The following is a 25,472-nucleotide window of genomic DNA, read 5'->3' as shown; positions in this document are numbered from 1 at the left end:
CCCGTTTGATATGATGAGAGATTTTCTAGTCAGTCATAGTTATTAGCGAAACAATAATTTAACATTTCAAGGTTATGCAAATAATTATATCTTCAATTTTCAAGGATAAATGAACCCAAAAGGTAGTATAATAAAAATTCATCAGCCACGTGATGGAATTCTTTTTTTCCATATTTACCAATCGAGAAAATACAATCACATTTTTTTTTGTTACAATACGAAATGAGTTTGTTACACTTTTGTACGAACGCCATCATTCCTTCCAAACTTGGACTCCCCTTTTCACCGCCATTAAAGGGAACTAATGGGGGAATCTGACAAGCTACATACTTATTTTGATGAGTCTAGTTTCTGAAAAACCATTTATTTTTCATCACGTTACATGGTTACACTTTAAATTGGGCTAGTCTGACATCCCGCCGGAATCATTCACCTTCATGTTTCTCCAAAAAATTCCAAGTCGCCTAGCGTCGTTTCTTGTTACTTAATGTTCCCAACACAACAGACGATAAAGCATTGCCGTCAAAGCAAAAACACATAAATTGCACAGGCAAATTCGGCATAAAAACTTTAGAATATTGTTTAATTGAAATAGCTTCAAAAATCGCCGACCTACTTTAACTGAAAGAAATCTCTGTGTGTGGCTAAGAGGCATGTCGTCCAAAATAGTTTTATTTGAAAGTACTGCACAAGAACTAGAAAAGCAGGAACTCGAGGTATTTACCCCCTGTTTACGAAATCATCTGTCGTTCGTCTAATCGTTCGTATCTCATAGGGTGCGAATGACTTGGCATTAGGAGATTTGCATTGCCAGTTGCTTAGCATATACTTGTGCAATTTAGACTTGTAAGTACATTGATAATTTTCTTAAATAATCTATAATAAAAATGAATTTTACTGTGGTTGCAGGTGCAATGCCAAATTTCTGTGGAAGCGAATCTCAAATGAAGAGAAAACCTCAGTTCCATTGCTTGGTCAAATCTGGGAAGTAGGTCAGAAACTATGGTTAAAGGAGCACAATGCAGTATTTAGACTTATTAGGACCACCAAATGGCCTCCATCAATTGAACCTTACATGACATCTCTTGAAGAAAATCTTCGACAAAAATCACTACAGCTCATAGGTAGTTTGTAAAATTTTAAATCAAACTCTGTTTTCTGTTTTCTTATGAAATCTTTAACTTGGCTTAGGAAAAGCATATCTTTCCATAACTTCAACCACATTTGCAGACTTGGTTGGTTATGTAGACTATCCAGAAGATGCAGAAAAACTACTTGCTAAGTTACAAGCAGAACAAGGATGGACGTGCGATCCGGCCTCCCAGTTAATTATACCTAAACGACCGACACCTGCAAATATCCCATTGATGCGAAATGAAGATCAATTGCAAAGTCTTACCCAATTCGTCTCGTTCTTGGAAAATTGAATAGCATTACATTTTTGTTTAAACCCAAGGAAATAAACTTGATTAATAAGATAAAATTTTTTTTTAATGAGACCATATGAGTGTGCATATAACAATGCATTTCATATGAAGTAAGTTCAGTACTCAATCCTGTCGGTATTCTTTGGCGCTTAGACGATGAAGACAACCAAATACGAAACAAGTTTTGTTTCCCTGTTGTATTTCCACTGCTGTTCTATGTCATGGTACAACATCTGTACAAGGGGCAACGGTTCAATAGGAGAAGCTCAAAAATTTTCTATGCAATGATAATCTTCGAAATCAGGAAGGAAATGACAGATCCCAACGTATGGCGATTCCATGCGCACACACCTGAGAATACTAGGACGCTTGCCACTGCATCAACTGATTCATTTACTCTGGGAATTGGGGAACACGGACCAGACATACAATGTATTAGTATTCGGGTCTCTCATAGTCACCGCACCTAGGCCGTCAGTTTCTTGAATAAGTTCATCCTCATTAATAAGTTGGAGTTGCTGAACCCCCTGTAGAGACAAAAATTTTTTTATAAAAACTGACTATACCATCGGATATCCTACAAATCATCAGACCTCCGAATCGGCGTTTTCATCGCCATCCATATGGACTTCCATTTTGGTTCCATCGTCTTCTTCGTTCTCGTCCTGTACGTGAATGGGCACAGCCACCATTTCTCCGTCTTCGTTTGGTACAATGGTCAGCATAACTGATCCCTCATCATGCTCCTCGTCATCTTGAATTGTGGCTACAGCGGTCGCCTCTTCGCTTTTCAGTTGCTATGGTGGAAAAAGGAATGTTTAAATGCAATTCTAAATATAAAACATGGTAATATACTATATACCTTGCGGCCACGATTTGCACGGGGAGCCACGGTTTTTACTTCGGAAGAATTAGCAGTCTTTTCTCTTAAAGCGGCCAAAGCATCCGGATCAGCCGTAATTGCTTCAAGGGGGTCGATACCTTGCTCGGCGCACGCAAGTAGTAAGGAGACATCCGAGCCGTCACGTGCATGCATCTGCATGTGACGCTTCATGTCAGATCGCATTCGAAACGGTTTGAAACATACTGGGCAAGGATGTGGTTTTTCCCCTGAAAGGTGTTCATAAACAAATTTAGGATGCTGTGCAATTCAGCTTTTTTTTTTTCGTATTACCTGTATGAATCCGGCGATGATTGAGAAGGTAGGACGAAGCACGGAAGCCTTTGCCGCAGAATTCGCATTTGTAATTACGTTCGCCTGTATGTACACGCCGATGAACAATTAATGAATATTTTCGAGCGAATGACTTGCCACAAAACTCGCTGAAGAAAAGGTAAAAGGCTGGATTTAATCTCTGATCGGCTTCCATCAGAAAATAGAAATTTACCATTGATATTGTCGCACACCAGAATGCAAAGAAGTAAAGTGATATTTGAGATCACCCCACTGGCGAAACTCCCGACCACACTCGTCACATTTATAAGGTCTCGCACCTATTGAAAAATTACAAGTCTGACATGAGTGAAGGAGGTGATTTGAACAAATTTTTGAGACCCAATTTACCGGTATGGACTCGCATATGAACTTTCAATGCTCCATTGGCAAAGAAAGATTTGCCACAAATTTCGCACTGATGAGGTCTTTCTCCGGCATGAGTACGCACATGATAAGCCAACGAGTTTTTGTGCGTAAAGGTCCTTTGGCATACTGGACAAGGAAAGGTTCCATCTTCGGCGGTCTCCACAGGAGGATACTTCGGGCGCCGTCCTCGTTTAAACCCTATATGGTGATCTTCCTGCAATAAACATAAACATTTAGGCAAAACAAATTTTACCCTCACCTCCACAAAACTATCTGACCTTTAAGTGCTGAATAAGGCGTTTCTTTGCCGAGAAGACTGCTCCACACAGTTGACAACAATGACCGTCAATGGCTGGATCATAATCAGCTATTCCACTTTCCTTAAGTCCAATATGTACATGAAGACAAGAAACGACGCGACAGTGAAAGGGAGGTATACCTGAAGTTCTTCTTCGTCGACTTCGTCTTTGCCATCTTCATCGTATTCGTCGTCTTCTTCGACGTCTTCGGAACCCTGTTCGTCGTCTCCCATGGCTTCTTCGCCAATATCTTCTCCTTCGAACTCTGCAAGATCTAATTCTTTATCCTCAACTGATTTTCCGGGCTCAGGAAGCGCACCGTCGTCTGGTCTATCCGCACCATGAACGTTTTCCATGTGCGTCTCCATGGCTTCTTTGAAGCGGAAACTGGTGTTGCATTGGGCGCAATGATATGCCTTTGTTATGGCATCAGGATGCGCGTTTCGGACATGAGAATCCAGGGCCTTCGCATTACGAAATTCCTTCTGACAAGTATCACAAGTCATATTGACAGCTTCATCCGGTGCTCTGTTTTTGGGAAAAAATAATTACAATTTTATCATATTATTGGGTTTCATTGAAACAAACTTTGAACTGGACGCGACTGGGGTTAAGGGAAGGGCAGGTATTTTGCGTGGTCGTCCACGACCCTTCTTCGGTGCTTGTTTTTCGTAGTGAGTCTTCAAATGTTCGAAGAATCCAATTTGATCTTCAAATCCAATGCCACATATATCACAATGGAATGTCGCTGGGTGTATTTCCTTTCTATGGTCTTTTAATTCCTCGATAGATCCAAATTCAAGCTACGACAATATGGTGGTTATTATATTAAACGTTTTCTCCGTAAGACCTTTGTTATTATACCTCTTGGCATTCATCGCATGCATAAACTTCGTTCTCCCCATCGGATTTTAATTCGCCACGATCAAATGATTCCGCTGGTTCCACAGTTTCCTCCAGATCTTCCTTGCTTATCCAAAGTTTCTTTAGTCCACCTTGCTTCGCAGCCTTCTCCCTCAAGCGAGAACTTTTCAAACTGGAAATCCCTTCTGCAACACTGGCATCAGCCTCTTGTAAAGCTAGTTCGATTAATTTTGCCTTTTTATTGGCTGTCTCGGTTGCTGTGACACTACCAGTGGTAACAGGAGTCTGTTGTTGTTTAGGTGGACGTCCTCTTTTTTTTTTGGGTGGTTCTACTATTTCTGTTTCCTCAGCACTTATCTCCTCTTTAGCTTTGTTGAATTGCTGAATCTCTTCACCACTTTCGGTCAAGATTTGGACATCTTCTCCTCCTTGTGATGCCTGGAGTGCTCTTAATAACTCTGAAACCTGATGTTCATTTTCAGGGGTGACCACAATGGTAATGCCATCATCCCCAATAGAAAGCTGTTGGTTTTCATCATTCTGATCCATTTGAGTCATCCCGTCTGGTCCTTCTGCAAAGATGACAAATGAAGCCTCATCGTTTGTCTCTTCGTGGTTATCAATCCCATCAGACATCTCCAACCTATGAAGCCAAAAATAAAATAAAATTTGAATTGATATACGTAAAACCTTTACCGGCTCCCCTCTGTAAAACTTTACGTTCAGAAGGAAATACGAAAAATGGCTTTAGATAAATTTGGAAGTGAAAAAGTTGGGTACTTGAACACGTTAGAACATAGCAAAAGGTAGCCAACATGACCCGAAATTAGACATACAGAACGAGATCAACTGAGTTATTCTACGTCAAAATAAACCAAAGCAATTTGAATGTAAAATATGCTTTTAATGCAGCGTTGCGTCGCGCCGTTAAAAGACAGCAAATTCGTTGTGGGGGAAAAAGCAACAGCACGACAACCTCGGCGGCCCTTTAGCTCGTGTGCCTGATTGCTAAATAGACGATGTCCATGTTTCGTGCAACACAAAACCAAATTCTATATTATCTCGAAACAAAAATTGAAGAAAATTACCTTAGAAGAGTCTTAAACTCCACCCAAATTAAGAAACGTGCAGCTGATGAAACGAAGCACAGGCGGATTTATCGAAGAATTCAGTCAAAATGGCTGACTGCAAGCTTGCCCGAGAAGTTGAGAGGGATGTCGTTAACGAAACTCTCCAGGCGACAGATGGCAGCATAGTAGCCAAGCTTTTTTTTTGTCGAAACGTTTTAAAAATGATGACCGTTTCACCCCACGTTCACCCCCGAACTTGGTTCACGTAATATGTAGGGCTCAGGACCGACGCTGTGGGGTGGCGTTAATTAGGCCGACCCGATAATGTTACGCAAATAGCAAAAGGATAATACGCTCTCTGAATCGATAGGGTATTGAAACCTATCTTAGTTTTGAACGTAACGGTAATGAACATTTCGCAACATTCCGTTTTTTAGAATAATGAAAAACGATATTTCTCGTGACAAATAGTTTTCCTTTATTATTACTTTGTCCATATAAGGCTGCGTGTTTGAGAAGAAGATTTGTTGTTGAATGAGAGCGTAGCGAAATAGAGCAAGGGAAAGGTTAAGAAAAGAAAATTGCTTTTCAGCACATGCTTCATCCATTGCCTTTTAAAGATGCTCATGAAAAAATTCTAACGCTCCATTTGAATAGAATTATCATCGAGAGGTATATACTTCATATATATTTATATATATAGCTTTGTAGGATCAATCCAACTCGGGTTCAACCGTTTCTTTTACGCTGGTGGATTTAGGCGAATCTATAAAGATTCTTAGCGGCCGTTCCTTGCGAGGTGAAGCGGATACAGATGGATAGGAAGTTCCGGAGACGTTTGTATCGGTATTCTCTCGGCTGAGAATTTCTCTGCGCTCCTGTTCCGTCAGCTTCTTGAGCGGTTCGCCTTTCTCTCGCCAATAGACTATATCGCCGTCCGTCTGCACAGAGCAAGGGTATTTGAAGGAGCCGTCGTCGTCAGAATCAGTCGTCAGCAACGGCACCCATGTAATATCGTCGTGGATTCCTAGAAGGGACCCTTCGCATGGGAACGTCCCAGGTGCCTTAGTTATCTCGATCTGATCTGGTTTTAAACCGCTCATTTCAAACAATATTTTTCCAAGTACAATACGATTAAATTCGGTTAGAGGTGTGTCAACAAACGGTTCCAACGTAAATGTGCTCGGTCGCCATCGACGGGTGAAAATGACAGTTTCAGCTCCTCGATATTTGGACGCAACGTCATGAGGGTCATTCACATCCAATATTTGTAAAAACATTTCCCAATTTTTGAAAATGTACAGCAATTCCGTATCCAGTACTTCATTTTCGTCCCCATAGACAGTCGAAGGTGTGCGCCAGTGCTTCTTGCGCAAAACACATCTAAATCATTCGAAAACATTTATGGTAAATATAGTGGACATGGACAGTCTTATGCAGAAAAACTTATTACTTCTCAGGAGGGATTTCAACACCGTGACGACTCTTCAATTCGGCCAAAATGTCTCGTTTCATTTTTCCGATTTGAATACCGGATGACAACACCCATTCAAACAATAACTGTGTTCGCTCTGGACCATCATTGATTTTCAGTTGATAAATTTTTCCGCGGACTTCACCTGGTCTAAGTGCCCTACCAAGTCGAACAGCTATTTGTGGGTCATCTCCTAGGGTTTCCAACGTCTCGTTTTGTTGAGCCCATTCACGTTCAGTTGTGCCGAACGTCGATGCCGTTGTGGGGGTCTTCTTGTATAGTAAGAGAAACTCGGCGGGAACGTTGAGGAGCACCTCTAGTTCAGATTTGAAACTTGCCAATGGAATTCGTTTGTCAACCATGGCTGTGCAGATTTTCTCGTCTGCATCTTCCCTGTTTGAAATCACCTAAAACAGAATTGATTTTAATTGCTCAAAAACACACACTGAAAATCTCAGATACCTTGAAAAAATATTTGACAGGTTCCAGCTCCGGTACGGAATCAACAGATTCAGGCCCCGCTTGAACTAAAGCGTTCCTTCTTCGGGAGGCAAGGCCGATCTCAACATCGCAATCCTCTTCTCCTATCTCAGGAGGATCACCTAATAGGGTACGTTCACTATTAGTCAAGCTCAAGCTGCTGTCTTCACTGGCTGAGGCAGATGAGGTAGAATTAGGAAGACGCTGAGGAAGTTCTTCGCCTTCTGAATAGCATTCTTGGGAGTTGGCGGAGTTTACAGCAAAGTCGTCAATGTCTCCTAGACGACGTCGACGATTTTCTTCTTCTTCTTCCTCGCCCTCGGACAGGGCGCGTTCACGCTCCAGATGGGAAAGGGAGTCGTCCGAAGCCGCATCCTCGGGACTGTACGACTCCATGGGTGAAGCTGTTCTGGCTGCGTTTGGAGAATTGGAAGCCGTGGGGATTGCAGGAACAGCTATATCGATACCCAAGCGATCTAGTGTCTCTTTATCGGCCTTAGGTAGCGTCATACGCACGGTCAAGGCATTTTCGTATTGATCGATAAGGTCATACAGGCGTGGCTTGCAGGACGCTAAGAATTCGTTCTCGTCGCTGGAGGGAAATACGGTAACGTATACCTTCTCCGCTCTCTGGAAGCCTTCGCTCCTTAAACTACGGTCTTTTTGCGTCAATCTACGTAACTCGTTAGAATAATTGATAGTTACTAGATGGATGTGATCGGGATCCTCGGTAATATTCATGGTAGCTGGAATTTAATAATTAAAAAGAAAAGTTTCAAATAAAGCATAGAATGATTAAATGTTAGACTTCCAAGCGCTTACATTTTATGCTGAGCTTAAGATCTTGAACCGTACTGCTGAAAGGCATACGAATGGAAACTGGCAGATGAAGTTGTTCTTTTGCATCGACATCCACCATAATGACCTTGGCAATAAGACTTCCAGGAGCATAAATTTGAAACGTTTGCCCTTCTGGCACGATTTCTAGGAGCAAGTCAAACTTGTAGGAAGATCGAACTCCGTCAAAGATATCGTCGACTGTATCGTCCATTCGGCTATCCCAGCTGCACTCTACATTGTCGTAATGCTCGTTATACTTGACTAGCCGACAGCGGCTCAACGGGACGCCAATATCGGACAGATCGCCAATTTGCTCATATGCGATTGAAACGGCTTGGCGCAGGGTAATTTCTTTGTGGAGTTTTAACGGAAGGTCAATGCGACCACGTTTTGGATGATGGCAGTATAACTGAATACGGCAACTGTTCCTTTCCTGTTCCTCGACCGCCCGTTGGCTTTTTTCTTCTTCTTGCATACGTCGGAGTAGCTGTTGAAGGTGCTCGGGAAATTCACTCGGGGACATGAAATTCACGTTACGTTCTTTATCAATCTGGTATCAGAAAATTTTTTTAGCATTGCCAAAATTAAGAGCTTCAATTGGTAGGATAAAATTCTCACCTGTCTGTACATAAGCATATACGCGTTTGTACTAGAAGTATAGGCACTGGTAAAATATCCGGCACTGCGCGAGGGTCCACCACCGTACGTCTTTCTGATATCGTCGTAGGTGATGCTCGACACCGTCTGGTCGTTGAAACAGTGCCTATTCGCGAAACATAGATTTAAATATGGATACTGTAAAATAAAGTTATATCTCAAATCATACCATTCACGTGTAGGGAAATCTTTAATATAAGCGTAATAGTGGCCGCCGGAAGCGCTGCCAGAATGGATCATGATGGAAAACAATTCGTAGTTGTATTGGCCCTGTCCGCGATTCTTTCGATTCTGTTCGCCACCGCTGGCACCTGAAGCGCAAGACGTGCTCGATGTACACCCTTCAGTTCTCACATCAATCCCTTCGTCGTCGTCCTGCAACAGGCAAAAAATATGTAGTGTTAATCAACGTTTGGGAAAACAAAAAAGTAAGATACACACGAACTTGAGATTCGATTCCGTTACTCGAATTTGCACGCGACGACCCGCTAGCTTCAGACATTGAGTCTTCAATGGCCGTATCTTGGGAGTCTTTATTAGAAGCGTTTGCATCACTATTTCGATCATCAACGAGAAGCGAGTCTAAATGTAGGAATTCTGGGAAGGTGACCTTGTCGTTCAATTTTATGCGATGAAGTGTTGTATAATCAAAATCGAATCGCTTGAGGTGTAAAGTTAATAAGTAGGGGAAACGTGAAAACTTGAGACCCTTGTGAGCGTCACACTTTTTCCCGCATTTTTCGCACCAATACTGGTTATTGCCGTCCAGCGTTTCAGGTGCCACAAATGCCTTTAATGCCTCTTCAATTGAGGCGTATGCCGTCTGAGACCCAAAGGGACGAACTGGGAGCGGGATATCTAAGGAAAATAACCTTCACGAGTGGCATAATCAAGATTTTTTAACAAATTAAATTTTTACATACCGAGGAAAGTGTCTTCGCGCGCTTTATCTGTTCGGCATTCTAAGCAGCGAACATAGTCCATCATTTTGCCTTCGTAGAGGCGGGAGATCAGGTCTGATTGCTCCGTATTTTTGAATTTGTGCTCGAGAGCGTCAAACATGACTCGACAGAGTTCCTGAATGTCATGCTGCTGCCAGGCTTCACTAGAGTCCCAACCGAAACTCCTTGTCAAATTAGTCGTCCCTATAGATGACTTGTCCGTCGTTTGCAGCTTGAGAAATAAACTTTGCAACTGAAAGGGGATCGACTTGGCTTGTTCGTCTTCTGTTCCATCAAAACGCCAACGGTACATGGCATTACGGAATTCTGGTGTCATGAACAACGTTTGGATTAAACTGTTGAGGTAACATGTCATTGCTTGGTTCACTAAACCCACGAATCCTAAAATGAATCAAGATTGATTTACAGAAAAGCATCAGACAAATCTATGTGATTTCGAATACCTCTTCGGCGGGAAGAATGCATGTCGCTAATTCTATCTGTCGGTCTGACATCGCCATCTGGAGAAGAATCTGTGATTATTTTGGAGCATGTTCTATTCGACAATGTTGTCTTTGAATCTGTGGTACGATCCATGGTTCGTTTCGAACAAAATGTAGACAATTCTGGTTTGACGGGTGATTCCCTTTTAGGGGGTTCAGAACCGGTGTTAGCGATGATAAGATTGTTTCTTGTATGCCCATTATCACATACAAAGCCGACAGCTTCGAGCGTCTCATGAAGACGTTCATTCAGCAGAACCTTCAAACAAAAATGAAAATTTCGATATAAGCCTAGCAATTTAGGTAGAAGTTGTCAAAACGTTGCACTTACAGAACTAGCTTCCGAACTTGTTGGCTGTAAAAGTAAGGAGAACGTGCCGTTCATATAATTTGCTGATGTGGCGACCTGCTGCACTAATGTTTTTACTGACGCAGTGGAGGCCAACGAAAGGCTTGTATGGCCAATTTGCAGTGTAGCTGTAGTCATATCCTGAACGACTATTAAAGCCATCCGTATCTCTCCATCTTGACCACTAGATGAACTTGCACTCGGATTGACACTAAAAATCATGCTTTCCTAGAAGAAGTGACATGTAAAACCGATACATATGCATTAGTCTAAGAATTTGCAGACGAGAGCATCATGGGACAAAAAAAACAAACAAAAAAAAACTAGTGCACGACAGGACGACAGTCCTGCCCACGGTCCAGTCTGTCGAAGAACGTGCATACTGCTAGAAACAGAGTTCTTTTTTCAATATTCAGGCTGAAGGGTAGTCTATTAATAACACAAGAAGAGTGTTGGATGCAAGCTGTTCTTGGCACTAGGGACTGAACAGGATGAAGACCAACTTCTGCTGAAATAGCACACATCATACTGCTTCTAAATACTCTTATGATAGGCATACTTGATGACAAACTTTTCCCATCTTATGGTTTCATTTGTTGAAAAATCTATGGGAAAAATTTAACTTCTCCTTTTGAAATACATTTGGGACTCTTCTAAGCATAAAGCTATGTGGTAAATCATAAAATATTAGGAGTTTAAAAGTTTAACCTATAAAGCTTGGTTACTACCATGGAGCCTATACTTACAGTTTAAGATAGGACTATCCAGTACAGATTGCAAATATTTAAATGAATGTTGCTAAATGTCTTTAATGATCTTTTTAAAATTGCTATCTTTCAATAAAACAAAAATGAAAGAAAGATAAATTAAGTGCGTCATTCGATTTCTACACAGGCGACAAATGGCTGAAAGAGACAAGAATTTGTGTTCCTTACCGAGTCGTTGACAGCAGTGTTATCACCTGGAACCATTTTGCAAACCATGAAAGAGCTCTTTTTAATTGTTTTTTTTTCTGAATAGTTGTCACTGAAATTTCGACAGTTTATTCGAAACGGGCTCGTTGACGAAAATTTTCATAATAAATACCAAACAACGCAAATTATACACCCTTTCCCGAGGATACTCTTACTATACTGTTTTCAGTTTTCTCTTGTCGGGAAATTCATCTGCTACAGACGGCGATGCCAAATCGTGGGTGATTTAACACGTTCCAGCTGACTTTATTCACCAATCCCCCATCTCCCCATGACACGGGAGTAGAAAGTAGAGCGTCTTTATTTAAACTTTGACGAAATACAATTTGTAAAAAAAAAAAAAAAAAAAAAAAAAAAACTTTTTACCTACACATAACAAGGAGGCAGTCTTTTTTCTGATTTATACATACACAAGTGATAAGAAAACGAGATGGTGGAGATAAGAGTGACACACACAACAAAAACACATTTTAGGCCTTTTCCTCTTTCTCTTTGTTGTATCTTTCCAGCTCCTTTAAAAACTGGGCTTTCGGTTTCATGACAGTTGGTCTGTCACCTCGACAGCGCGGACAGTACCACTTGCCTTTCGGCTTTGTTGTGAGCTGGACGCACGAAAAATGGAACCATTCAATAGGGCACAAGTCGTTGTCACATCCGATCATCTCACCAAATGAAACCTATCGCAAAAAAAATATATATATATAGAATATCATTTGAATTATAGTTAAATCCTCACCTGATCGCAAAGGCAATATGTTGGCTCGTCCGGATCAATAGGGATTTCTTGAGGGGAAGCGCTTCTTTCCTTCTCTCTTCCCGAACGACGTTTCTTCTTTTTAGCTCCAGCTAAACCAATTCGGAAAATGTTTAGTAAGTTTTTCTATTGCCTTGTTGAAATAAAAAAATATAATCTACTTGATGCGGTAGCTGAATTGGTCGCATTTGACGTCTTCCTTTGAGAAGGAGCAACAATTACTGGTGTAGTGGGGACTGGAGAATCACGATCCTGAAGGCAAAAAATGTTCTTTAGAAGTCAGTGTGAAATAAATACAAAAACTTACATCTGGGCGTGCTCTTCTTGCTCTTTTGGTTCTTTCTCCTGTATTGCCTGCAGTTCCTCCAGTTGCTGAACTCACCTCCCGACTGTTTGGAGTATAATCCTTTGGGCAGTCAGTTGATTCTCTGTCTTTACTAAACTCTGTAATAACTGCAAATTTTACATATATTTTCATTCTACCATTATAATATAACTTACCTAATGCTTTACAGTCAGTTTCTAGTTGTCTTGATTTATTTTCCACCACATCCTGCATTGTTTGCACCAATTGCAGTTTTTCATCTCCTATTTCTAATGAAGATATGAGGGCAGACTGAACTTTTTGCAAAAGCCGCTTCCTCCAGTGACCTGCATTCCCCCCAGAAGAGGCTGTCAAGCCAGAGCCACTTGGTTTTTCATCACCTGAATCTGCTTGATTTTCTTGCGCCTCTGGACCCTTTTGGATTGCGTCGCTGTAGTGTTCAATGTCCCGCAGAATGGCTAAAGTCGAGCAAACTCTGAGGTAATTCACGGAACTAAATAACTCTGGTGAAAATACACCTTGGAAGTCGACGTCCAGCTGTCTCATTCTGGAAATGTGTCGTTGGAGATCGTTGGGCAAGTTCTCGACACTGTCAAGGTAGTTTTCTAAATACGTGGCCGAATAAAGAGCCTCGACTGCAACTTGGTTGAGCATCTTGACCAACAAGAACGAAAGGGAATTTTGAAGCAAGAAGCTTCTTAGTTAATTTAACGCAATTGATGCCTTAAAACGTTTTTGTTGACTGTGCGTTGATAAAGTGAAGGTGCTGATTTGCCAGATTTCGTTATATTTAGCTGTGCGTAGCGATTGACCTAGGACTTGGACAGTTTCGCCCCGATTACCTGAGATCGAGCCTGGACAATACTTGCGTGACACATGTAAAATGTGTTGTTTTCAATTTTTTTTAACTTTGCGCTAGTACCTTCCGGTAGTATGCTGGTTTTCAGATGATCGGGCCCGAGTCCTAGATCCGCTTCAATTGCCTGTGCGCGGGGTCTTCACTCTAACCCAATCACTTGGTTGCTATCAGCGTTGCAACCCCGATCACAGAGCTCAATTGGATTCGGGGCAACTGGGCCAAAAATTTGGCGCTCTGAACCCCAATGCCCACCCGTAGCCATAAAATGCCTCCCCTGATTGGTTCTAGGCCAATACCTAGTCCCAGAAAAAGAAAAAAGCAGAAGAAATTTTACGGGTCTTAAACTTTAAATGAACACTGCCTAGAGATAAGCTAACGGCCAGTGACCTACAGTCATAAGTGTAGAATCTAAATCTGTATTCGTCATATAATTAGACCTTTACGTGGCAGTGAGTTTTTGAATGCAAAGCACCAGAAACGGATGAAGTAAACTGATTTTTTAGGATCACTGGTAGTGGTATTACGCCGTTTAGGCGCTAAGATCTCATTATTTCGTTTGTGATAGAAAATGCAGATGTGAATCTACGTTTTGTTTTTCGAACTAGTAAACGGTGAAGTGGTAATAGATCGCGGATAGATCGATATTATTTGGGAGCTTTGTGTATATCGATTATGGAAAGTACCATTGGGGTCAATAGAAAAGTGCAGCGGCTATGCGCTGCTTGCACTGCTATCAAAGTGTTCTTCCAACGGCTGCTTTTTGTTGGCAAACTGGTAGTGCACATTTGATGGTGCCGTCGGTCTGCTAGTAGATTTGTGATCAAATTCTATCTTCGTAAAAACAACCAATTTGTTGGTTGACTATATAAGGGATGATTTCGTCAACAGCAAACAAAATTGGAAGGGCATTGGTTAGTTATCTCTTTACATTAATGTTAGACATGCCTTGCTAGTCTTTCCAATAGATATGATCATAATGCACAGCTGATCTTATTATACAATTTTTACATTACCAGAGCTTGCAGGTTAGGAGCTTCACGGTATCTTCTGCTTCGCGAAGTGATAGTTTATTCGTCCACCGAGACACGCCGCAAAATAATCCAGATGTTCCATTCAATTTCACACAAGAAAACATTGAGGTATATCTAGTCCTGTCGAGTCATTGAATCATTACCTCCAAGTATTTACTCTTATTCAGAGAGCAAATGCCATCATGAACATCTATCCTGAAGGACACAAGCGTGCAGCAGTTATTCCTTTGCTGGATTTGGCCCAACGCCAAGCCGGTGGATGGCTTCCCATAAGTGCAATGCACGCTGTTGCTGATATGCTTAGCATGCCAAAAATGAGAGTGTATGAAGTAGCTACCTTTTACACAATGTTTAATAGGTAATTTTTACTTCAGAATGTAAACTAAAAGAGAAAGCACATTTTTAAAAAATATTTTGCATTCTTTTATTTTTATAAGGAATCCAATTGGGAAGAACTTTGTTCAGGTCTGCACCACCACACCATGTTGGTTGATGGGCTCTGAAAAAATCATGAATTGTTTGAAAAAGAAATTAAACATCAACAACGGCGAGACTACATCTGATGGACAATTTTCATTATTAGAAGTAGAATGTCTAGGAGCGTGTGTCAATGCGCCCATGATTCAAATCAATGATAACTTTTATGTAAAATTGTTTGCTTGTTTTTGGAAGCTTACACATTTCTTACATCATGATCAACTTTTACTCGCAGGAGGATTTGACTGAGAAAGATACCGAAGAAATTATTGATGACCTAAAGGCTGGGCGGGAACCAAAAGCTGGGCCGAGGTCTGTTGTTACCTAAACAATCATTTTCATTTAATTGTAGCTGAAACGACCAAAGTAATCTTCTGTGCTATAGGAATGGACGCTTTGCTTGTGAACCTCGTGATGGTCTTACATCGTTGACGGAACCGCCTCCAGGCCCAGGGTTTAAAATCCAACCCGGCTTGTAAATCACAATAAATGGCTTTACTGTAAAGATTACCCATAAAAGTGGTGTATGAAGGTAGTGAATACATACAAAATTATCACAATTTCTTTGTAGTTTCGCCAACAATCGGTTTGGGTCTAGTCTTAAATATAAGCTTTCTTTTGATGACTGCTGTAACACCGTATTTGACATCGTTTTCGGGAATACCATCATTTTCTTTCGTGATAACTACCAGGGGTTTATCAAGATCTTGAACTTTTCCATGGAGGATATGGTGTCCAATAATCATAATAGGATTTCCCTATCCAATTGATTGATCAAAATGTTAACTTTATAAATCTTTTTCCTAAGTTTTATGCATTTAAATTACCTCATGATTAAAGTGCAAATCACCGATAATTTTACCTCCCAAGGCCTCATCTGATTTAGTTTCTAGATCACCTTGGAATTCTATCATAGAATACTCAGTGATGTTGCCTGTTCTTGGATTCAAACATGGTATTAGTTATACATAAGGTTTTTAAATATAGCATGAATTGAAATGATTGACTGGTAAAAAGCACCAACATAAAATAAGTAGTGATTCGGTCAAGATTCATTAGATTTTGGTTTAAATACAAATAGAACTTTTATGTTTTTCTAATCAGGCATTTTTTTTTTTCATTTTGTACAAGGCTTGAGCTCAAAAGCATTTTTTAAAAAAATTTCAACTTTCAAAATTTTTTAGATTTTAAAGCCTTCCTAATATGAATCCGACATTCCTAGTATTGAAGGTGGTATGCATGGAAAGCATGAATAGCAGTAAGCCACTAGCTATCGAGCATAGTTGATGATGGTTAGTATAACTAACAATGATTCACCATAAATGTAGTTTTTACCCTCACTTACGATTGTATGACGATTTGCATTCTTTATTACGAAAAACCTTAAGCACAAAGATATAAACACCCGAGAATTACATGAAACTATTCGTGGGGATCAGACACAAGAGACAGATCACAACAATACCAGTGAATGGTTTGCCGCCATCGATTCCCTCAACGGAGTTGCCGACGACGTTAACAGGTGGCGTAGTCTCTGAGGCGACTTCGATTACGATTCTTTTATCCCGGTCGCCTTCGCGAGAGGCTAGGCGGAGACGCTATTAAGGAAAGCAATCCGTCACACTTTATGAGAAGAAAGCAGTCATTGTGAGTAATACCACATGTGCCACTCAAAGTTTTTCCTCTTAAAACCATCGAAGAATAAACCGTTTTGATACAGCTACCGATCTCCGCAATCGTAAGTCATGTCTTTCCATGATTCAAGATATCGAATCACGGTTTCGAAATAAATGGGCAAGCGAGTCATGAGCTCCGCAACTAAAAGGTTTCCTTTGCTAGTCATCGTACGAAATTGGACGCTATGGGGCAAACATCGATTTACACAGGCGACTACTAGACGCTAAGATGAGAATGCGGATGTTTGCGCCACTTGGTCGTGGCATCGCCTATCATATGCGTACCTTTCGTCACAATGAATTTTTCGTGATGGGTTTCCCATTCCGACGTGCTAGTATCCCACTTTCTTTTGTCTCTTGCAGTGTGGAATCGTATTATACGTGAAACCTTTTGAATTGTAGACTCTAACAAAATAAAATTCCGAAAATCACGCTTTTTTCCATTCAAAATGGAATCCATACAAGCATTCCCGTGGAGCACAATACCTATGTTATGCAACAGAATACTTTTTAAGTGTAAACGTTTAGCATTGTCCAAGAAATGTACCATTTTGTTTGCTTTGCATGCCCCAGAGATGGATGGTTTTCTCAATCAGCTCGTGCACGACGCTCACGTTTTCATAACTTTCAGTGTTTGTTTTAAGAAAAAGATGGCGGGAGTCCTGAAACAACGAGAATAAATCAATACGCGTGCCGAGCACGTACGGGATAGTTTTTTTTAGGGTCAAGACATCTTTCAAAGAGGTTAGGTAAGTCATCATCTTTTCAGCAGATCATATCTTCCTTACACGTTCACGGTGTTAAGAGGACCACGACAGAAAAAAAAGGCAAGTTTTCTCTTCTACGTTGATTTATTAGCACTAGATATTTTTTTCTCTTTCTTTTATTTTTTATGCGAAAGGACACAAAACAAATACGAGGTGCCGTCACGCTAGCCAACTCCTCTGCACTCTCCGCCGTTTGCACCCCCCAAGATTCCCGAGCCATCCATCAGAGTCTCAGTATAGAGGGCCGATATTCGAAGGACATGGGGCACTGCCCAAAAGTTTTTTTATGCCTTCTCATATTCTTCATTCAGTCACTGACTCTGTGATTTTTTTTTTTTTGCCAGATTCTTTTCTTTCCTCTTGTCGTGACATCCTGTCTATTAAAAAAAAAAAAGAAGCGATCTGATCGAGATCAGCCCCTCACATCGTGAATGGGCGGACATATAGAAAGAAAACAGCCAATTCTGTTCAAGTATCAACTGTATCCAGTGCAAATACGTTTTCAAGAAAACAACGATCAATATTACAGGGACGCATTTGAGAATTCGAACAAAGTGCAAATATCAGTTAATTAGATTATGCACATGAGGAGAAGAGAAAAAAAAAGATGTGTTGCCTAATCAATCGCTAGTTTTCTTCCTCGCCGAATAATAGGAATCAACTTAGATCGAATATACACGCGTAATAACGTGACGACAGCTCCAATTTGGCTTTCTGCCGTCCGCATTCTATTATTCTTATTTTAGAATAATACGATCGAAAGTATATAGGGGAAGAAATGGTATATTATGCACGACGGGTATAAATTCAGCAGGGTTATTTCCCTCGTGTCGATCATCACGTTTTTATTTCGTCGCTCTTATTTATTCATTTGTTGTTGTGTTTTGCTTGTTTGTTTTCTTACTAGTCATTCCACTCTTTCTCTGTAGGGGTGAAGAAAGTTTTGGTATAGCGCCCGAGTTGGCCGACGTGTTTTCGACGCGACGGGCAGTCTCTCGTTCGCAGCACTACAGTCGCGCCGGCAGGTTCACGCCGGACGGACGTTGCTCGTATGGCGTGACGCACTTAGACTCTCTAAACATTGCACGCTACAAACACACATAGAAACATTTCTGCTAGGACCTAACACGCGAAAGACACTTCAAGTTTCTATAAGAATATCGTTAACGTGAACTCCCATTGTTATTATTTATTCCGGCAGCGATGATGATGCCGATCATCCTTTGCCAACTGTTGGTATCATTGCTCTTCGTCGTTTTGGGTAAGTTTTTATTTTTCGACCCACATTAAGTTGTTGCTTGCGAGTAAGGCGAGAACCAGTAGCTAAATATCCTGTCTACTACTTTTATAGCCGTACATATGCTCTTTGGAAATTGGGTTATAAAAACGTTGGTGTTGTGACTAGCTCGCAACGGTTTATTTCTTTCTCCGTAACTCTTTTATTTATTTTTCATTTTTTAATTCGAGTTCGAATAAGTCTACGCCCAACACTTGACAAGCTAAACCCTCAAACCCCAACCAAAAAATGGTAGAAAAAAAACTGCATCTTTCATATGGCAGAACAACAGCGCGCTGCGTGATAAATAATCTCGTCGTCAAGCATCTGCTGTTTCTGTGTGTTTAATGCGCTCTTATCTCGCGCTTTAATAATAATAATAAAAAAAAGAAAAAATATATAGAGTTTTTCTTGAGCCAAAAACAAAAAAAAAAGATAGAGATTGAGTGTCTGATGTGGTGTGCGCGTTTGGTTTTTTCGATGGGTGTTGCGTGATGCTTATATAGCAGCGTAGAGTGGATATAAATATAATGTGCGCTGTGGTAGTAGCACATCGCGAAAGTGAAAAGAAGTCGAGATACGTCAGCGTCTGGAAGATATTATCCGTGTCTGCAACACGCAGCATCTGCACGAATATGTCAGAGCTTCAAAATTCGAGCGGACTTTGCTGGGAAAAATTCTTTTGGCGGCTAGTTTGAAAATCCATGGGGAAAAAAATTGGAACACAGGAATGACAGCCAGTCCTCTTCGATCAGAATGACGTGTCACCTGGCGCTCACAGAGGCGCCAAACAATTCCAGTTTTTCTTTTTATGATTTGTTTTCTCTACGTAAAAAATTCCGCTAAAGGAGATGACGCTTTCTGTTTAGCAAACCAGACATTCATATTTTGTTAAGACTCCCTATATAGCCTTGGGTAATGTAAAGTTGATTCGTCCTTCATGAAGCTGTTAAAAAAGAATCGCTAGAAGGGAGACAAATTTAAACGAACGAGCTTTTCCTTTTAGAATAAGAATTTATTTTTTTTTCATTTTTGGGGTCTCATTCTGAAAGAGGCGAATGGGACAGCAATAATTTTTTCTCACCAATTGCCTTCTTGCGGGCGTTATTGAAAAAGAAACAAAAGAATATGACTGTTGCGTGTGTTGCACTATAGACAGCACGCATCTATAGCCAAAACACGAAGAACTAAAAGGCGTTAGCTCTTTCTCTCCCGACCGTACAATACACTCAACGTAATTCGTTTCTCATTATACCTTATAAGACTAGCCCTTTTTCTGGCTGCTGTACACACTTGACCATTTCCAGTGAAATGGTTTCCCCTTCTCTCCCTGCAGATATAATAAGACGACCGCCTCTTTTCTTTTTCTTTCCGTGGATAGCGAAATGATTAAATCTTTGTGCCCTCTAAAAACAAAAAAAATGACAGGCATGTACGGTGATGCTGCAAGAACAGACCAACTATCGACAAGCCATTGGGCGACTAACCTGAAACGGCATAGTCGAAGGGCAAGTCGACCATGTTTTATCTGCCCGGCAAGTTCAATGATTTCACCCGATAGATACGACGCCGAGTTGTACAACGGGGTAGACGCCCATCATGTCGGCGCCGTCCGGATGCCCGAGCCCATAGTCCGCCCTTGTCTCCATTCATCCAACAAGTAAAGAAAAACAAAAAAAGTATACGAGTTTTGATTGATCACCTAACAACAACAAAAAGTCAATTTCCATAAAACAAGGCCATATTGTATCTAAAAGGAAATCAAGGGAACACCACCCCATTTTTGTTTAAAAAAAGAGATGGGAGACGAAAGATAAAGAATTATTTATGATGACGCATAACCGCTTCTCTGTCGAATTTTATTTGCAAAAGGTATCAAAAAGAAAAGATGAGAACGCAGGTGGTCCTCGGCCCTCAGCCAGGTACCGTGTTGGATCAAGGAACGCATCGTGTGGTTGTCAAGGTGGCTTATCAGCTGGACGACGGTGACAACAACATCACAGACAGATCTTTAGGCTTTAGGCATCACGCTTACTGTCGTTATAGTCTGCAAGTTATGCCATCTGCATCAGTCACAGGTAAAAACACGTTCAAAAGTTTTTCTGCGGGAAATACTTTAAATCTAATCGGAGGACACCATCAACATTTGATTACGGTCCCAAATGGGTCAGACGAACGCCGAGAACGGGTGAGACTGTGCAGGCCGCCACCGTCGCCCGAACACGGCCGAGTGGCTTGTTCGTCCGTCGGTGATGACGTCAGCATAACGACATGTCGTTACACGTGCGACAATGGATACGTGACACCCAAAACTGACCGCCATCTCGTCCAACAAATCTGGGACTGTTACAGCGACCCTGGAACAAGCCGACCACCCAAATGTATCAGTACGTTTTGAACAGTTTTTGAACCTTTCTGAATGTTTGACCTCTAGAAAGGGTTCAATTTAACGTATTCAAATGATTTCCGGGTGTACGATAGAATTGGAAGTCCCCGTTCCATTGGACTCGAGCCAGTGTTCCGGTCTGAATTTGACCGTACCGGATTTTGAGGACGTTCATCTGGCACTGCCAAAGTTCCAAGCTCCGACGACGGACGGCAGCGCAGTTCACGTCACATGTGATGTCAATGTCGTCCATTCAAAATCCTTTTCCAATGGCACCAACACAGACAGTCCCCTCGTTTTCAAACGGTTGTGTGTAGCGAAAAACAACGAGACGGATGCCAAATTCAACTGCAACTACGACGTCCAACTCAACCGTAATAAAAATGTTACAGCATTTCTTCAGCTACATTGTTGCCTTTAAGTGCTTATTCTTTTTTTTTTTTATTGGAATAATGTGTTAGTTGATCCCGCCTCGGGTAACACCGTCATGTTTGCTGAATTCCGATTCCAGCTCGGACATTTATTACCGACGAAATCATCAACCTCCTGGTGCGATGATAGAGTTGGCGTTGAGAAACTCATGCAGGCGGCCAAGACGGCCCTGCTTCATCACAATGCAGAAGCTTGTCAAACTGCCAATTGTAGTGTATTGACTGCTCAATGTCATCATGAAATGTCACCTAATAAGAGGTTTACTTTTTTTCAAAATTCCTTTCACTGATTGGGCGGAATGATATTCAAATCATTCCCTTGTAAAAATCGCAGTATTGCCATCCTCAACTTGTCGTGGACCGTAGCGGCTAGCTACCAGCCATTTAGTTACGACGATTACTTTTACGAAGGTTCGGAAGTTCCAGAAGGCGAAATGCTCATTGAAAAGATAAAAGTATTTCATTTTTTAGCGTGTTGTGGGTTCAAAGGAACTCTGTGTGATTTGCATTTTTATTGTGTGATTTACAAAGGCTGAAACGGAAGTTTTAATTCAAAAGAATGCGGATTTCCGCAAAAAATTGGAAGCGGCAGGCGGCGATCTCCTCAACAAATCCTTTCAGCTGGCCAAACTCGATTTGATTTGTCCTCTGCCGGGCTATGTTGTCAATGCATCCACCAACAATTGCCGTAAGAAATCCATTACACGCAAATTTCAACTGGCCGCCTTGATGAAAGCTTTCTCTTTGATCCATGCAGAAAAATGTCCAGTCAACACTTTCCAGTTGAAAGGCAGCTGTCAGCCATGTCCGGCGAGAACGTATCAAGACAGAGTTGGACAGACGGAATGCCGGCCTTGTCCAAATCGGCCATCTGTAGTCAAATCTTCTGAGCATCCTAATCCCCGTTGTCAGCACCGACCTAACCGGCCCGTCCATCCATCAATTGTAGCCCTAACGAAATTGCCAAACCGCAAGTCACTGGACAGATCGCCTGCCATACAAACTCGGCAATCTGCTAGCAAACTGGGCAAAACAGCAGCGGCACACACTTTGCGAGAAGACGACGACAAACAAACGAACAGCGACAGCAAACACATCAAATACAAAAACCGTAGACATCATCAAAATTCGTACCAGCTGGCGACCGGACGAGAGGCCGTTTCACGAAACTCGTTGTCAACAATAAACGAAACAGCCGTCGATCCAGAAGATCCGTGTTGGCCGAATCCATGCCTGGCCGGAGGAACTTGTTTCAGGTCCACGCGTTACGCTGATTACAGCAATCGGATAGTCAGCAGTTTCAAATGTTCATGCCGGGTCGGAACAAAAGGTACATGCGCCTATTCTACTTCGTCAATTGCATTTATAAAATCCAACCTGTTGACAATCTTCTTTTCTTGATGAAGGTATTCATTGCGAGACGCCGTATTGTCCTACTTTGTACTGTCTGAACGGGGGAACGTGTCACGTCAACCGACAAGTCAAAGGCCATCTAGGACGAGACTTTTTGAACTGTACATGTCCGCTAGGTTTCACCGGTTCACGCTGTGAACATCGGCGCCGAAGCCATTCAAACCCTAATGTCAGGATACGTCACAGTCGTCACCATGGTCAAAACGGTTCTTTGCGCGTAAATATCTACAGGCTATTAATATAGAACCCTTTCTATTTATAAGTCTGAGACTTCAATTCGGGATACTGAATCGGTCGAGTGTTACGAACCGTATCGATTCAAAGTACGCAATGTTTACATTTACAGGGTGACGTGACGCGAGTCGACAAAACAATGAACGAAGGAGCGGCGGGACTAATGGGAACCTACTGCGCTTCCAATCCGTGCAAAAACGGTGGCCGCTGTGTCGACAACTCTCACGCAGCGCCTGGATATTTTACTTGTTTTTGTCCGCCCAATTTCCAAGGTACTTCTTATCTTATTATCTAGGCGAATTTATTTTTTTTTTTAAGCGTACTCATCACCTTTCTTGAGAGAGACTAGATCGTGAGAGGATAAACAAAAATCGACGAGTTGAAACTGCGGTAGACTGCGCTGAATGGCCCGTCTCCGCTGGTCTCTAGGAGGGCGACGGAACAATGGACCGGCTTTTCTTGTGAAAAAAAAAAGGAAATTCCATTCATTGGTTTTTCCGATGATTTTCTCACAAGTCACAACAATACGTCGAGCGGCAATAATAGTATAAGAGACTATCTCAGATTTTTAACGGTTTTCACGTTGAACGGTCTCTGAACTCAATCCTGTAAATGTCGACAAAGAACGTGACGCGCTATAATTCGATTTCACAAATATTAACGTTAAAAAAAGGGGGAATCGAATGAAAATCTTTTGTTGTAAACGAGCAGCCGAATGCATAATAGAATTACAAGGAATTTAGACGTAAAAGACCTCCGAGAAACATGATTGCGAACGCAATTATAGCGGCCGATGTGGGAATCCAAAGGAAAGCGGGGCGGGATTTTTATTTAACATCTTGATTCCTTTTCGTGAGTTCTCTTTTAACTATAGCAGGGGCTGGGAGTGAAAAGGCAGTTATCGTTAATCACCGCCAACTACCGCATTGGATATAGTGTGGTGTTACGTCCTTTTTTTTTCAACATTTACATTTTGTTCCCGGCGGTGCTGATTGCGTGTGGGAAAGCGCACAACCACGTTTTCCAAAAGTGTGCGAAAGGCCGATAACAAATCACATCGACTTTGCTAATGTCCAATGTGGGTTCCGGTTCGATACGAAAAAAAAAACAAAAAAACTTTAATGTTTTCTCATTATTGGGCTAACGCAATTTGCTATTTAACGGATCCCTTAATGTGCGATGGATTAAGTGTGGCCATTTCGTTCAATGTCCGGCCATACACACGGCAATAGAGATTTAATGAGCCCTCCCTACTTTTATGACGCAAAAGAAAAGAAACGGTGTCGGCAACAAACAGCTGACATCTGCCCCATATATTTCCAGCTAGTATGAATGGGAAAAAATGCGAGAAAAATAAAAATAATTATTATTCGTGACTTGTAGATGCAGTCGATTGAATTGTTATTTTTTTTTTCAGGCGAATTATGCGATTACACACCTTGTCCCGCATCGGTCGCCAGGACATTTTGCCCATCAACGTCGTTTCGCTATGCATTATCATCAGGGGCTCGTGACCGGAAGAGGTATCCTTGCTGGATTCAGACATCGACTGGACATCGCCAATGTTGGCCACCGCACTCACAGGCTGCATTCAAATCAACGCACTTAACTGATTCGCCACATTACGAAATAGCGTAAACGAATTTTCTCCTTTTCTCATTCTAAATTCTTTGAATTGCTTTAGCATTATACATACCCGTCTTTTTTTTTCTCTCTCTTTAATAAAGCACAACGTTTTGAACCTTGGCATCGCCAGATGTAAATGTGGCCACTATTGTTTAGCTTTTCGCTTTTGTTACGCTACACGCGTATTTGAGTCGACAGGCGTGAAAAAGACATAGGTCTTCTTTTTTGTTTTGTGACATAAATTTTTTTCTCAAAACATGTTTTAGAATGATGAGATTCCATCAAATACGCAACAAAACCAACGACAGTAACCGCATTGATGGAACGCCACCTCCCCTTATTTTTTTTTTCTGCATGCTCGTGTCTGTCTTATATATTGCTGTTAAATCCCGTAATGCAAATGTCTGTGCCCTCCTCCACTGCCCAGCCACGTCTTCTTGTTTGTCAAATGGAATCGTTGAATAAGTATAAACAGCTTTTCGTGTGTTACAAGAATTTATTTTCGGCTATTTCATTTTTTTTTTTTTGCTCGTCTCTAAATAGTTTTGAAATTCGTAACAGTACACGTCACAAATGACGAGCGTAACATTTGAAATTGGATGAAAATTGCTATTCACGCTGACACCTTGCAAGCTCTTTCGTCTCAATGTTTTTGGGTTCAGTCGGTCATACAGAAGACAAAACATTATTATCAAAATATATTAAAAACTACTTTTTTGTGATGTTCCACACGTATAATGGAACAGCGACCTGTCAG

General features: G+C 41.4%; 7 protein-coding genes across 9 annotated transcripts; 3 read left to right on the top strand and 4 right to left on the bottom strand.

Annotated features, from left to right (window-relative positions):
* The first annotated feature begins 495 nt into the window (after positions 1-495).
* On the top strand, positions 496-1,490 carry LOC130691809 (COP9 signalosome complex subunit 8-like). The gene is made up of 4 exons (XM_057514801.2): positions 496-716; positions 776-846; positions 910-1,124; positions 1,192-1,490. Exons 1-4 carry the CDS (start codon positions 654-656, stop codon positions 1,425-1,427), a joined length of 585 nt encoding a protein of 194 aa, XP_057370784.1. The 5' UTR covers positions 496-653; the 3' UTR covers positions 1,428-1,490.
* A 119-nt stretch (positions 1,491-1,609) lies between these two features.
* Positions 1,610-5,415, bottom strand: LOC130691792 (zinc finger protein 850-like). 2 transcript variants are annotated; one of them, XM_057514777.1, is made up of 11 exons: positions 5,261-5,415; positions 4,173-4,815; positions 3,897-4,111; positions 3,449-3,836; positions 3,288-3,389; positions 2,992-3,223; positions 2,816-2,921; positions 2,602-2,750; positions 2,290-2,537; positions 2,021-2,224; positions 1,610-1,954 (listed from the first exon to the last, which is right to left on the bottom strand). In XM_057514777.1, exons 2-11 carry the CDS (start codon positions 4,806-4,808, stop codon positions 1,817-1,819), a joined length of 2,418 nt encoding a protein of 805 aa, XP_057370760.1. In that variant the 5' UTR covers positions 4,809-4,815; positions 5,261-5,415; the 3' UTR covers positions 1,610-1,816. The 2 variants fall into 2 exon arrangements, with proteins under 2 accessions (XP_057370760.1, XP_057370761.1); XM_057514778.2 differs by lacking the exon at positions 5,261-5,415 and adding an exon at positions 4,869-5,082.
* A 281-nt stretch (positions 5,416-5,696) lies between these two features.
* On the bottom strand, positions 5,697-11,264 carry LOC130691813 (ubiquitin carboxyl-terminal hydrolase 47-like). Its single transcript, XM_057514804.2, has 10 exons — positions 10,469-11,264; positions 10,099-10,396; positions 9,617-10,036; positions 9,139-9,551; positions 8,863-9,068; positions 8,655-8,799; positions 8,019-8,586; positions 7,179-7,942; positions 6,696-7,123; positions 5,697-6,625 (listed from the first exon to the last, which is right to left on the bottom strand). The coding sequence occupies exons 1-10, from the start codon at positions 10,706-10,708 to the stop codon at positions 5,956-5,958; spliced, it is 4,152 nt and encodes a 1,383-aa protein (XP_057370787.1). The 5' UTR covers positions 10,709-11,264; the 3' UTR covers positions 5,697-5,955.
* Positions 11,265-11,745: 481 nt separating this feature from the next.
* On the bottom strand, positions 11,746-13,311 carry LOC130691805 (inhibitor of growth protein 1-like). Of its 2 annotated transcripts, none has more exons than XM_057514796.2 (6): positions 13,058-13,311; positions 12,716-12,997; positions 12,522-12,667; positions 12,376-12,466; positions 12,197-12,306; positions 11,746-12,137 (listed from the first exon to the last, which is right to left on the bottom strand). In XM_057514796.2, exons 1-6 carry the CDS (start codon positions 13,191-13,193, stop codon positions 11,931-11,933), a joined length of 972 nt encoding a protein of 323 aa, XP_057370779.1. In that variant the 5' UTR covers positions 13,194-13,311; the 3' UTR covers positions 11,746-11,930. The 2 variants fall into 2 exon arrangements, with proteins under 2 accessions (XP_057370779.1, XP_057370780.1); XM_057514797.2 differs by having other exon boundaries at positions 12,522-12,658.
* Positions 13,312-14,148: 837 nt separating this feature from the next.
* LOC130691808 (NADH dehydrogenase [ubiquinone] flavoprotein 2, mitochondrial-like) lies at positions 14,149-15,466 on the top strand. Its single transcript, XM_057514800.1, has 6 exons — positions 14,149-14,309; positions 14,415-14,537; positions 14,597-14,787; positions 14,867-15,074; positions 15,142-15,218; positions 15,292-15,466. Exons 1-6 carry the CDS (start codon positions 14,271-14,273, stop codon positions 15,383-15,385), a joined length of 732 nt encoding a protein of 243 aa, XP_057370783.1. The 5' UTR covers positions 14,149-14,270; the 3' UTR covers positions 15,386-15,466.
* LOC130691812 (chromosome transmission fidelity protein 8 homolog) lies at positions 15,458-16,390 on the bottom strand. The gene is made up of 3 exons (XM_057514803.2): positions 16,252-16,390; positions 15,734-15,845; positions 15,458-15,664 (listed from the first exon to the last, which is right to left on the bottom strand). Exons 1-3 carry the CDS (start codon positions 16,269-16,271, stop codon positions 15,461-15,463), a joined length of 336 nt encoding a protein of 111 aa, XP_057370786.1. The 5' UTR covers positions 16,272-16,390; the 3' UTR covers positions 15,458-15,460.
* A 1,972-nt stretch (positions 16,391-18,362) lies between these two features.
* On the top strand, positions 18,363-25,210 carry LOC130691814 (uncharacterized). The gene is made up of 13 exons (XM_057514805.2): positions 18,363-18,610; positions 20,054-20,285; positions 20,498-20,703; positions 20,797-21,012; positions 21,107-21,385; positions 21,473-21,701; positions 21,777-21,897; positions 21,974-22,130; positions 22,200-22,772; positions 22,849-23,072; positions 23,202-23,361; positions 24,507-24,723; positions 24,817-25,210. The coding sequence occupies exons 1-13, from the start codon at positions 18,553-18,555 to the stop codon at positions 24,827-24,829; spliced, it is 2,685 nt and encodes an 894-aa protein (XP_057370788.1). The 5' UTR covers positions 18,363-18,552; the 3' UTR covers positions 24,830-25,210.
* Positions 25,211-25,472: the final 262 nt, after the last annotated feature.

This window comes from Daphnia carinata, chromosome 1, assembly GCF_022539665.2.
Source record: "Daphnia carinata strain CSIRO-1 chromosome 1, CSIRO_AGI_Dcar_HiC_V3, whole genome shotgun sequence".
NCBI classification, from domain to species: domain Eukaryota; kingdom Metazoa; phylum Arthropoda; class Branchiopoda; order Diplostraca; family Daphniidae; genus Daphnia; species Daphnia carinata.
Note: the sequence above shows the minus strand (reverse complement) of the source record. Positions and strands in the feature narration are given on the sequence as shown.